This window comes from Falco peregrinus, chromosome 8, assembly GCF_023634155.1.
Source record: "Falco peregrinus isolate bFalPer1 chromosome 8, bFalPer1.pri, whole genome shotgun sequence".
In the NCBI taxonomy this organism is placed as follows: Eukaryota; Metazoa; Chordata; class Aves; order Falconiformes; family Falconidae; genus Falco; species Falco peregrinus.
Window position 1 is genome coordinate 21,564,808 of NC_073728.1, and position 13,547 is coordinate 21,578,354.

General features: G+C 37.8%; 1 protein-coding gene across 6 annotated transcripts in view; it reads right to left on the minus strand.

Annotated features, from left to right (window-relative positions):
• Window positions 1-3,725: 3,725 nt before the first annotated feature.
• The window catches only part of MYO3B (myosin IIIB), a 207,619-nt gene continuing 197,797 nt past the window's right edge, over window positions 3,726-13,547 (minus strand). For 5 of the 6 annotated variants that reach the window (XM_027786370.2, XM_027786367.2, XM_027786369.2 and 2 more), the window contains 3 exons: window positions 6,138-6,244; window positions 5,717-5,763; window positions 3,726-4,402 (listed from right to left, as the gene is read on the minus strand). In XM_027786370.2, the coding sequence (XP_027642171.2) occupies window positions 4,267-4,402; window positions 5,717-5,763; window positions 6,138-6,244 (290 nt within the window). In that variant the 3' untranslated portion in view covers window positions 3,726-4,266. Of the gene's footprint in view, window positions 4,403-5,716; window positions 5,764-6,137; window positions 6,245-13,547 lie in introns of those variants that run through there. The other variant, XR_003554319.2, reaches the window with a different exon arrangement.

Genomic DNA, 13,547 nt, shown 5'->3' on the forward strand with positions numbered 1-13,547 from the left:
AGAGATTATCCAGTCAAGACTGTCTTTAAATAAAGTATAGCAAAAATCAAAGAGATCTGAATATAGAAAATGGCAACACTAGGAGATTCCTTACAAATCTTTATAGTGTGCAAGCATTTATATTGAATGAGAAGTGCACTAAGGGTATGTAAAGAGTAGTATAAAGTAAATTGGTAACTCCATTTTACCCTCTGACAACACAAGTCAGAGAGGTCTCCAACTCAGTTAGAGGACCACATTTAAATACATTCCTTTTGTTTAAAACTGAAACAATATATCCACTTTGTGTTTATGTGCATGTGTGTGCTGTGTGTAAGCGTTTAGTACCACAGTGTGCCAGAAGTCAGGAACTTAGCTGAATTAAAACACGAGACAATTGCTTGAAAGTATAATCATTCACACTTCTATAAAACACAGGAAAAAAACCATTTAAGTATATAATCATATAAGCATTATGCTTATATTAGCAACTATGCTAAATGACATCAGATAATCAGTAATTGCCTACTAATAGGAAGAAATTTTCCTACCAGGAAGATGACTTTGTAATTGCCCAGTGTGGGTTATTTTCTGTACCTACCACTGAAAAAATTGGTTGTGATTGTTACCACCAAAAGGAAAATCAGTTTTTGGTCTGACTGGACTTGGCAAGGTCTTTAGCTTCACATTATTTATAGCCATATTTTATAAGCTTCTAAGTAACAACAACTCCTTGGATGGCCTGTTAGGGGCCACTTAAAAGACCTTCAGTGCACAAAAGCCCTTTCCACCACTCTTACAGTGTATGGGTGAGGGAGGTCACAGTGGGGGCAAATTTAAGATGGCTGCAATTTACTCCTATTCTAAGGTCCTTTTATGTTACTAAAGTGATGTAAATGTTTAAGTGAGAAGCACGTTTAAAATTACCAAATGAAAGGGACTAATCTCCAAAAGCTCCCTGCCTGATTTTTGTTGGCACAGAGAGAAGTTTTTAAGCCGCCATAACTGAAAGGCAGAAATTGTCCTCAGCAAGAGCTGGTTTCTAGTGCCATTAGGGTCTACACAAGAAATCTACTAAAATCCCTTGTTGAGCTTCACCCTTTTCTCTCCCATCTGCTGAAAACGGTTTAATATATTACACACTGTCTAAGAAATTTCTTCTTCCTGACAGGATTTAAACTCTACTTTCCTACAATATTAAGAACAGGATGGGTTATGAACTATTAAGCAAAATACATTAATATTTCAGGGTAATAAACGTGAAAGGAAATAAATCAGAACAATGCTTTAATGGTATCGAAACCAAATGAGAAAAGCTAAGCAATTCACCTTGGTATGCTCCCACTGACCACGATCATCACACTGACATGTCTCCTGTACTCCTTTTCACACACAAATCAATCAACCCAAACACAATTCTGTCGATGTGGGAACAGAAGCTCAACTCTTCTGCCAGTTTTAATGCAACTGCATGGCTCTACAGCAAGCTGAGGATACGACCTTTAATAATGTAAAGGCAAATACGTGCTCCGAAATGAGGATGAGAGAAGGCCACCTCACAGGGGTTATCTGGTGAGGATAAAGTGAACTGCTCAAAAACAAATGAGAAAAGAGGGATAAGTTAGGAAATAATAAAATGCACAGACTACCTTGCTGCACAGTTTTTAGACAAGAAGTACCTAGAATGAAAGCACAGTACTCAACAGCAGCTTTTAGATAGCAACTTCAGTATGAAAATATTAGTGACATTAAACTAATTTGAAAAATTATAGCAGATGCTGTAGTGGCGTCACATATAGCAAGGAAAATAATGTATTTTACCCTTTCCATGCAATTAAAGACTGCTGAAAATCTCTTTGAAGTCCATTTCTGATGGCTGAGATTGATACAAGCTTAACAATTGGGAAGAAACCTAAGGAATGTACTTAGGGAGTGTTTGCATTTTGCTTGTGCTTTACTATTTAATGTTCTGAAGCTGCACTTGTTAACCCTGGCCCCCATTCAGCAAAGCACTTAATCACGTGCTGAAATTTCATTGATTTCAGTGGGACTTAGGCTTTGGCTTAAGTGCTTCACTGAATTATATATTACTTTTCACTTTCCCTTACTCCTTTATGAAATTAATAGAACTACTCAGAGTAATGTATTACTCAGCATAAGGTAAACCGTCACTTTTTAGAGAGGTGACATACCTAACTGGAAACCTCACTACCATTTAACTAAAACAATTGATAAACTCTAACTATGCATAATGATGATGTGATATGCAGTAATAATAAAACTTTATTTTCCCAAATATTTTTCAAAAAGGAAGGATGGAACCACAAAGCATCAATATTGCTAGAACTCTGTGTGATCTATGCCAATATAAGAACGGAGCAAGTAATTTGACTTTTTAAAAAAATAATGTGAATTTCTTTCCAGATACGTTACAAATGAATGGAGAACTTATCCACTGGTAGGAAAAGAAAATTTGTGTGTTATTTTTGATGAGGTATCATAACAAATACTCATTCTTGTCACATTTTAACAAAATGTAAACAAACCGATCTGTACACATGCATTCATATTAGTTGCCATTTGTATTTGCACTGCATTTTTGAATATCATTAATTCATCTGCAGTTACTCACCAATTCTCTGTTGTTTAAGGAGTCCCTAAATTTTAAGGGCTCTAAAGTGCCTTTAAAGTACATCTACCCAGATGTACAGCAGAGGAAAATGAGGAGTGAACTGAAGGACTTCAGTCTCTGGCAGGATTTTAACTTTCAGTTTCAACCTTCTGTCACATTTTGGGTGAAGCATTAGTGAAGGATTGCTCTTCCTGGAACAGCTAAATCTTTCTCTCATCCTCATCCACCCTGCCTGACTTAATTTCTGTGTTTATTAGGAGAGACAAAGCTTTTGCTGAACTGTTTCATTATCTTTTCTCCTTTCAAACCCTATTCTGGCTTAGGAATGCCTGGGCTGCACTTAGGTCTCATTTCCCACGCCATCTTTCCTTGTCCTGTGGTCAGAAAGATGGTGGCAATGAACCCCGATAGCAAGAAATTCTGTAGCTTAAAGGAACACGTGTGAACTGCATCTCCACAAGGAAAAAGGTTCGTTAGCACAGATCAGGATAAACCCATTGGAGGAAGAGAAAACCAAGGATCATAATAAGGTCTATATAATACATGGTCAGATTTAATCAGCATGGTTTCTCAAAACAACAACAACAAAAAAATCATTTTGAGCAAATTTGTAGTAAGGCGGTACATGTGAACATTTTATTTCAAAAAGTTTTTGACAAGAGCTTGTATGGAAAAAGCAGCAAAGAATTGTCACAGATCAAACTGTGGCCCAGAAACAGAAAGTAAAGATTAAGAAACAGTTACCAGCAAAGAATCTTAGTGTTCCATAGAAAGTTATATATTGTTTCATTAAAGATTTGGAAAGAACATGGAAAGCAAGTAGAAAAATACGCAGGTGACATTTTTTCCCAGCTACGTACAAGAGGGCTGTGGAAGTATAGCAATCACTGGAGCCCAGAGATACAGGTTAAGAAAGAAATTAAATGCTTGCATGGATAACAAGAATCAACCAGTCATAACGATAGTTTCAGTCACGAGGACTATATGAAGCAGTGTGTGCGATGTTAGCTTTAAAACTGTTTTCTTTCTTCTATTTGAAACATCGCTTTAAGTTAAACTTATGGTAAATGAACACGTTATAAGAAAAATATTTACAAGGAATATTGAGACAGAATTACTATTTTAGCTGGTTTTACTTGGTGCACTTTTGTAGCGTTAAAAGCCATACACAGCACAGAAAGTTATAAAGGATAATGTTTAATACCAGTCTAATGAAATACAAAACATTTTCACTATGATTTTTAGTACAGAATTCTTTTAATTCAGTTCAGTTCCTTGATCTTATTTTTCACACAGCTCTACCAGCAGTTGTGCCAGCACAACAGAAGGGATGGCAAAGGGTGGGAACAGCAGCCAGGGGGGAGCAGGGAAGAAGGGGTCAGAACTGTATAAACTAACCTTGCTGCTAAAGAAATATGTCTGTTATCAACACCAACACATACAGGTAGTGCTGCTCCCCTTTACTGGAATTGCTTACAGAAATACAGCTAAATGGGACAGTTTACAGCTGTGAAACAAGCTCTAAATCAGTGAAAGTTACTAGCTGAAACTGTATTTTTTTAACATATTATATAAATACACATACAAAGTTAATTGGAAGAGATTACCAGCATGAAAATACTCTTACCGGTATTAGTCAATACAGTAAGTGAGGTTCAGCTTTGAGCAAAAGACACACTTCTTGAAGAAGGAGGAGATGGGGAACTGAGAAAGCTGTCATCTTCAGGGACAGATTCAACAGCTGACAATGATTTGTAATACTCATCCTCTCCATCCAGTACTTTGATTTGGCTGGAAAGAAAACAATCATCATTTATTAAGTTAAAAAACCAATTATGTTGATACCTTCAGAAACAGAAACTTCTCTGTGGATGTGAAAATGAAGAGTGCTAATACAAGAAAGGAAAAAAAAAAAGATGTGATTTGATGAGAAAGATACATACTTTTGCTTTGCTATTACTTTTTTATGATTATATTTAGAATTGTCTGAGGATCAGCGAAATGCAATATAGCCTTTCAGTTTGGGTGTACAGAATGATAGACCATCTATTTGCACCAAATGGACATTTCATTTGCACAATATGGCTTTCTTGTCTGTATATGTTCCACAAGTAGGTTATGATTTTGATAACATATTTCAGTTGATGATTTGCTGTGAATATGAGCCAAAGACCACATAGCCAGTTTTGGGGGAAAGCCCTATTGACATCAAGGGGCTTTCATATTCCTGTGATGTATTGATGAGTACTGCAGTCCTATGTTAGTGTTTTCATTCCCTGAACAGGAACACAGACATTTTAAACTAGGGGAGGGAGATAAAATAAACAAAATCTTGTGCAGTCATGCAAGATTTTGGGCTTTAATCTTCACTCAAAAACCTCCTATTTGTACAGTTACATTCAGAAGATGAACTAAACCCAGAGGAAATAATAAAGTTCTTGTAGATTTTGGAGTAGATGCATTTGCAAGACTGAGCATCCATCAGTTTTCTCTGGTCCACGTGATCAGTCAATGAAATATTTTGGCAATTGTATACTAGCCAGCCTGGCTTTTGTAAATTGTTTTCAGTGATTTCTGCCTATCACCAAGTGATAACTGCTCATGTGGCAATGAGAACTGACTCAGTTCAACAGAGAAGGAGCAACTCCCCTTTTGGCTGAGTGGCCTCTCTGTCAGTTCTTAAAATGTGTTCCCCCAGGAGGGCTGAAGCCCATTGCCAGTGTGCTGCTGCAAAGCTGGCAGGGCTTCCTTCCGTGTTCTAGGTCAGAGAACTTAAAATTCAACATCTTTCATTTGGCACCTTTCACTAGTGCTAAATACACTTAAAAACATGAGGAAAGCCTTTTTTTTTTTTTTTTTTTTTGTACTAGTAGTACTCAGAGACAGCTGTGGAGCATATTTTATAAGAATCAGTTCTAGTGTCTACAGACAACAGTACATGCAAGTTTTACATTTGTTTCTGCAGAAAATGTCCAATGTCAATGCACAGAAATATGTTAATTGTTTATTTTTAGAAAGCTCTCTAGAAAGTTTTGCATATTCTGTAATATCACAAAGGGCTTCTTCTGTTTACAGTTGCTTAGAACTAAGAAGATAGATATTTACCCAAGTTTTCTTGGCTTCCTCTTGCTCCCTTGATATTCTAGAGTTCCCTGTGGAGAGGGCCAAGAACACACAGTCAAAGCAAAGCAGCAAGTCGTTAATTTTTAATTCAAAGTGATTTTGTGTTGAATGCAAGCAGATGCTGATAATATCAGAAGTCACAGCATAATTTTTTTGATCAAAGGGCTCAAGTGAGCCTGATGAAGCATGCATCTTGCTCGTCTTTGATAAACCACATCAATTATTCACCGTGAAGGCAGACATCCTGACATGAAAGCAACAGATAAAGAGCATAAGCACATGTTCAAGACGAGAGCAGAAGAACGTGGGGGTGGGGCTGGAGGGGCTGAAACAGGTATTAATAACAGAATTATTAACTGGAAACAAAGCCAGTAAAACAGCTTTATTGCCACTTTGAACTCACATTTAACTGGTTATAGTACATGTTGTCCTCAGGGCTATTCAGCATTTTGGGCTGCTGACATCGTCGACGAGGTGTTCTCAGCTTCTGTTCAAGACAGTTTTCTGAACCTACAGTAAGATAACACAATTTAGTTTTAAGCTGTGCCAGGTGCTGTGAACATCTCAGTGTATTTTAGTCTGTAAACAGTCTTTTCTTCTGTCCTATTTGGTCCTAGATTTATTAGCAAGTCTGTCCTATCCAAAGTAAGCACACAGAAACTTGGGGATCTTTGTTTTCTCTTTTGAAACTTAGTTCAAACACAAGTTTTTAAGCATAACTTCATTTTTACTTCTATAACATTTTTTATTTTTCCATATATCTATATTACACAGCTCTTTATTCCTTTCACACTTTATCTTAGTATCTTCTGTTATCTAAGCAGGAAATGAGGTATATTGTGACTAGCTAGGAATATATCATCCAGCAGCAGCAAAACCATTTTTCTACAGTAGACAGTAATAAAGCCTTTCGACTGATGAGACTTAGTCTATTATCATCGTTTTTATTATATAAAAAGACTACCTTCTTGACATGGCACTCTGTTTCATCTGAGTAACTGGACCAGTTTGTAATTATGCTTTCTTAATATAATTTGTAACATGCTGTAAAGTAACAGTTGCTTAAAGTCATCTGGAAAACAGAGTTTAAAGATGAAGGAAATATTTCAGAAGGGGTGGATTATGAAAAGAACTAGCAGCCTTTTTATTCCTTTTTTTTTCCTTTTTTTTCTTTTCTTTTGGTATTAAGGAAAAAAGACATTATAGTGTGCTGTACTCTGTACCAGGCATCTTCTGTGGCACATCCTCAGGACAACTATTTTCAGGATATATCAGAATCACTGGGTTACTAGAAGACACTGTGGGTGGTAAGGAAAGGTCATTTACCTTTCAAATAAATCTACCAAGGCATTTGACTTTTCTGACATCCCCGTTAAAATTTAGTTCAGTGAAAGTACGAATAAAAAGCTTTTATTGACACTGCAGAAAAAAATATACATCTTACCATGTTTGCATTCCATACTGCATGGGAAACTTGCTCTGATACAAAAGACCAGCACAAAGATCACATCCTTTAAACACTTCAAAACTGAAGTCAATATGGCTTGTGCTGACGCAGGGCTCTATTCTCACCAACCCATTTGTAAGATCTGGCCTTAAGGAGCAGGTAATACTACAGAAGAGGTTTATTATACACCCAGGTTTGCAGTTTGCAAATGTTGTACTTTTCTGCAATTACTGAGTGAGGTAGAGGACAGTGGTTGAACTTCAGCCTTTTCAGCTAAATGACTGGCTGTCATCTGGGAGATTTTCCCTCTTCTGCTGTCTCTCTCCCTCTCAACAGTAAAATTTGAACAGCATTAGTTTCCTCTCACTGTGGGGCTGCAGTATCTGTGTGGGAGGGGAGCACTTGTTTCATGCCAACCGTCATGTTCCCTCACGCCACCTGGGAGGATGGTGGCTTAAATGGCCACCAGGGAACTGACTGCAGGGCTGGGTCTAAAATAATTTAGAAAATATAGAGAAAGGTTACCTTTTTCTCCAGTAATACCAAATAACTTCCAAATAACATACTCACGCTGCTTGCTAATTCAATACCCAAAGCTTCAAGACTTCATACTTCCGAGTTCAGTAAACCTTTGTATTTTTGCTTAAGAGGTTGTGATGGCGAAGCCTGAATCTTTGCTACTTACCTGTACTGTACATAACCAGACAAGGCTGAAGCTGTTCCAGAGAACACTGCTGGGGAAATTGGGTGCCCAAGTAGTATCTGTGTCTTTGGAAAGTTTTTTAGCTAATATTTAGATAGGACATAGATGCAATTTTGTTTTCTCTGAAGTCTCTGGAAGTTTTGCGGAAGACCTACCATATAACTACAGTCTACTCTCTGTTTGCTCTGAAAGTCACTCAAATTGATCTCTGAGCTTTCTGTCTCAGGACAGGTTTTGCAAGCAATGTCTTCAGCTGCAAGGCCACATGAATTCCTCTTTACAGCAACGTAGTTCTCTAATACCTCTCCATAAATAACTTTTTTTTATTCTAGCAAGAGGGTGGTATGAAAAAAGACTCATGTCCTCACAGTTTTGCATAATTTCACACACCTCTCTGCAGCTTGCCAGGAGTAAAAACACAGCACACAAGTATTTAGAAAATTTCAAACAGTATGATAATCTGATGGGGTATTCTTTTCTTCTTCCCCCCAAATGCTATTGTGGCCTTCATGTTATTTTTTTCAAAACACCTATATCTATAGCCTTTGTTTTAAAAATGTCTTTTATTCATTAAGGATTCTGAGATGCTAATATTTTGCTGTAGCTTTTTATCTTGACACTTAATTATTCCTGTGTATTCTATGGGTGGTCTCCAGCTTGTGTCCTCCAAAGGAAATCCCCTTTCAATGGGCCCATTTGTCTTAGTGTTTAGTAGCATACTACATGAACAGTACAAAATCTGGTAACATTTATCATAAACTACCATATCTGGAGAAAACGGTATTAACATGTGCTCAACACTCAGCAGTTGAATAGGCATTTTAAATGCTGTTCTAAAATATTTGGCTTTGATGACAAACTTAAAGCCACCAATAAGAAAAAGTTACTCGTCATTTTAACAGCAATAGCAGCAGCACCAGATCACTAGGAGGGTATTGTCTACACTGCACCCAAATCATGCCGAGCGCCTCTGGCACGTCCAGGCTCCTGAGTGTGCTACAAATTTAGAGATGAGAGAGCGAGCACATGCATTTCCTTCAGGTTGTCCTTTAGCACCGTTTTTTAAGTAAGAGATCTGCCCGCCTTTTGTCTGGAAGAAAACCTTTCATTCATAACTCTAAGCACAGGAACTCCTTAGCTTACAATTCTTTATTGGTAAATTCCATCCTGCAGTGCAGAAATAACACAGAGTAGGCAAAATGCCTCCTGCCAAGTGCACCATGTCAGGTATCTAGCAAGTGTAGGGTAGCTGAGGTTCTGGGCATCCTCTTCCTTTCCTTGCTTGAACGCAGAGAGACTGCTACACATGGGTGAGCAGGCTCATGTGGATGTTTCCTTAAAGCTACCCCAAAATTGATGTTGCTTACAGTGAAGGGAATTGGAAACTGGCAAATTTATACTCTGCTGGAATATACGGTATTTATAAGTAAACAAACTGGTGGTGTTTCTGTTTAGTCCTCTACTACCACTATTGGTTATCCTTTCTATTTCTCTGATACGTAAGAGCCTAAGCCAACAGACCAGGACATTGCAGCGCTCAGACAGATTAAAAAAAATGTGTCTTCCACTAAATGCAAAGTCAAGCATTTGAGTTACATAGTCGGCAAGCAGTCTTTCCAGGAGAGACTCAGGAATCACCATGGGTATTCAGCTGAATATGAAGTAGACTGGGTGCAAAGCAGAGGACTACTTAACAGATACAGGAAAACGGTTATATTGTTGAGTGCAGAATTGTTTTGAAGTGGGTGCTGTAAACTGCAGAATGTTTTGAGAACAATTTGAAGTCTGGAAAACCTGCTATAAGGTGAGAAATTTAAGGAGACTATTCTATTTAATTTTTTTCATAAGAAAGTTGAGAGATGATTCGAAGCAAATCTAAACCCCTGTATAGAAGGTGGAGGGTTTTTCACCTTCGGAACCAGAAGTCTGAACTGTCAAATGGTCAGAAGCAGAAGAAAATTTCAGACCAGAAATACAGCACATAGTAAAAGAATGAGTCAGGAGAAAAAAAAAAAAAAAGCAGTATGATGGAAGCTCAGGTTGACATTGGCAGCTTTCAGAAAAGGTATGTTTTGACTCAAGCTAAAGCTAAAAACTATTCAAGATACGACATAAATCACTTCTAGCTTAATACGAATTAAGTCTGTAATGTGATTTTTATCATGAGTCTGAATCTGCAGAAGATTTTGTATTGATCTTTTGATTTCTGGGATATACTTTCACAACTGAATTTCCAATGTGATTCTTCTTTGCTTTCTTGTGGCTGAAATAGAAATATTTTTCTTCAATTAGCCATCACATCCATCATACCGACACTTTTTATGACATCTCTTGCCTTGGAGACGACTATCACATTTCTTATGCCATAGCTTATTTAGATGATTTTTCCATTTAAAAATCCATCCTTTCCATAAGCTGCAAAGGATTCCCTCAGAAATGTACGAACTGCCAAACACTAAGATTTACAAAAGACTTCAAAATAAAAAGACTTCAAAGTACTCTTTAGCACTGACACAAGGACTTTTGCATCTAGGATTTGCGCCCTGACCAAAACTTTCAAAACAGTACCTGCAAAAATGCATTTTTCTACTGACTTCCCATGAGGCAGATGACTTCACTAGATACTCAGTGAAGATCTCATCTTAGATGTTCTGTTTGTCCTGCTTATCTTGATATTGAAAACCCGAGGACCAGGCTCTGGGCACACTCTTTGGAGGAACTGAGAATCATCAGATTTTGCCCTCTGAAATGAAGCTAGGGTCTTCATAAACTGTAAACCCTTGCTTCAATAACTCTTTGATGCTGATAACCTCGCCAAGCATTGCTGATTTTTCCTATATGGAGAATTCTGCTGAGAAAACAGTGATGAGGCAGCTACAACTGCATTTGGAACTTGTAAAATCCAGTGATGTGAGTCAGATTGTTTTAAGGTTGGTGCAGCACAGAGGGCTCTAAACTCTGGATGACATCTGACTTTCAGCGAGGAATGCACAGAAGGGATCTTTGCCGATGGGTCAGTGCCACAAAGCAGGCTGTGCTGCCAGTTCCCTTGCTGAAGGGACTCCATCCACTACAACACGTTTTGAAGGGTGGAGCCCAGTACTCTTTTTCCTTCTGAAGCCAGTTACCCAAAGCAGGTTTGGAAGGGGTTGGTCTTGTCTCTTTTTCTGTTATAGGTGAACATAAAACTAATACCATAGGAAGGGTAGTCCTCTGATTACTCAGACAGGGAGGTTTATAGGGTACGAGAAGGGGCAGCCTGCTAAAGCGAAAGTAATGGGGCCATTTAGGGGATCATATATATTATTAACAGAGTAAACAAATCCAGTAGATAAATCGGTATGACCAAGAAAAATAGTAAGCATGTGGCTGATTTCCAATCTATAGTATCAGATGAAACATGAAAGTGCAACCCTTAATTATAAGCAAATATTAGCACAGACTCATGGGATCTCATCATAACATCTCAAGGTCTACATTCATGAAAATTTAAGCAATGTTTAAAATCATGTTAATTTGTTCTTTGTTTGTTTCTTTTCCTGCCAGTCTAATTTATTCCAAAAGTCTTTGGTTCTCAAGCCTGGATATATTGATCATGCCTATGTAAAGCATTGTTATAGCCTGGGGAGAAGACTTTTGTGGAAAAACTTGTCTTTGTTCTCCTTTGATAATTTATATGTATTTTGATGTTTTTCAAGCTTTTCCAGTTTTGAATCATTTTTCAAGGCAGCAAGTTAACTTCACTTTTTCTCTTGAAGTCTTAGGCAAACGCAGAAATGACCTCACAGAGAATGATAATATACATCCTTGTCCTGGACTGGATGCTAAGTAGATAATTATGTGCAGCATGTTGATTTCAAGGAACAGCTACATTTTCTTCTGTGCCATACAAGTCTGTTCAAGCAGAGCACTCAAGAGGCTAGTGATTCTGGTCACACTCATATCAGTGTTAAATAGGAGCGACTGAATGTCACTTATACAGTAAAAAATGCTATAAATGAACTAGGCTTTATGATTTTAGTTATTTCAGCTTTAGTTTAAAAAGAATAGACATTTACAAAGGGCACATAATGCTGTTCAGCCATGAGTGTTCATACAAACGTATTTTCCTCCCTTTCTTATTCCCACGATTCTCTACAATTTGCATCACACCGTAAGTGCGAAATGGGAGTAAAATCAAAAACTTGCCTGAGAAACAGGATGAATACTTCGGCAGTTAGCCCCACTGAGCTCCTGCTGCACCTGCCTGCCTGCCATACTCAAACCAGTTAACGCAGAACTATCTTGCACGTCCCTGTACAGAACTGCAGTCAGTGTGACTTTAGTATGAGTACTCATTAAGAGGTACCAGGCCCCCATCACAGGGTATTTGTATACTGTCTGTTAAATGCCACCAACTATAAATGCATCAGAAACAAGGACAGGGTAACAGGTCTAATAGGCTTCACAGAACAAGTACTGTAGAATAACCTGTAACTTCATTTTGGATAATGAAGTTATCAGGTCTATGCTATATACTATAAATTTAACCATATTATGGTAGTCCTGCAAAAATGCTGGAGGCTGACAGAAAATAAAAACGCTGTCTGAAAGATTTTAATCTCAGTACAGGCAAAAACACACCAAGAGACAAAAACATAGGGTAGGAGAGAATAAAGAGCAAGACTACTTGATGACTTAAGTAATGAGATATGTCTCTAATATCTTCTTTTCCTTTCTGAGGTTAATGAGAGGAGAAAGAGAAAACTACAGGGAAGAGAAATGTACAGGAACAAGACAAAAAATGAAACAATAAAGTAAGAAACTGAGAAACTAAGGAAGAGAAGGGCATAAACAACCATTAAAGATGAAGCAGTAGAGCCTAAGTTCTGGCATCAGAGGACTTGATTAATCTAGTAACATCAGGAGCCTGGAGGTATATTGACATATTTAATACTATTAACAATTGTAATTCTCTCCATGATACTCCATGCTTACCTAGCAGTAGCTTCAGAGCTCTGCAAATGTTCAATAAGGCCATCCATCCTGTTGATATAATGAGATCTAGTATGATGAGAACCATTCTTGCCACCAAATTCCCTTAGTCCCTTCCTCTACAGAAGATTGTCCAGGAATATTTATAGGGGCTGGTGCTCTTCATGCTGCTAGTGGCAAGCATGGAAAGAACAATAAATCAGATGCTGTTTGAGAAGTTACAAGGCCTCTACCCTTGCTGTCTCTCACAAGATACCTTACTGGAGCTTCATGTAAGTGTTGCTAAGGGAAAGGGCTTTAAATATATATATATTAATGCTTAGAAAGAGTGATTAATCCTTAGCAAATCTTGCAACTCCAGTGTACTCAAAGCTCTTGCTTGGATTCAGTAGGTAAGAGTAGTAAGTCAGATTTAATTATTTTCAGTGTCAAGTGCTTTGTAGTCTAAGTCTATAGCTTCAAATGTAGTTACCAGATTCACTGAAAACACAGAATCTGGAAGGGTCCTATAATACAAAGATTTAAAATAAAACAAACCCAAGCTTCATGATCACCTTAGATCCCCCACACAACTGTGGTGAACTAGAATTGTGTTTATTCAGATGGAGTGTACTCATAGTGCCAAGAGCCATAGACTGCTAGGGAAATTAGTGTAGCCTCTTTGATGTCATGTGCATCCCAGAATCTGT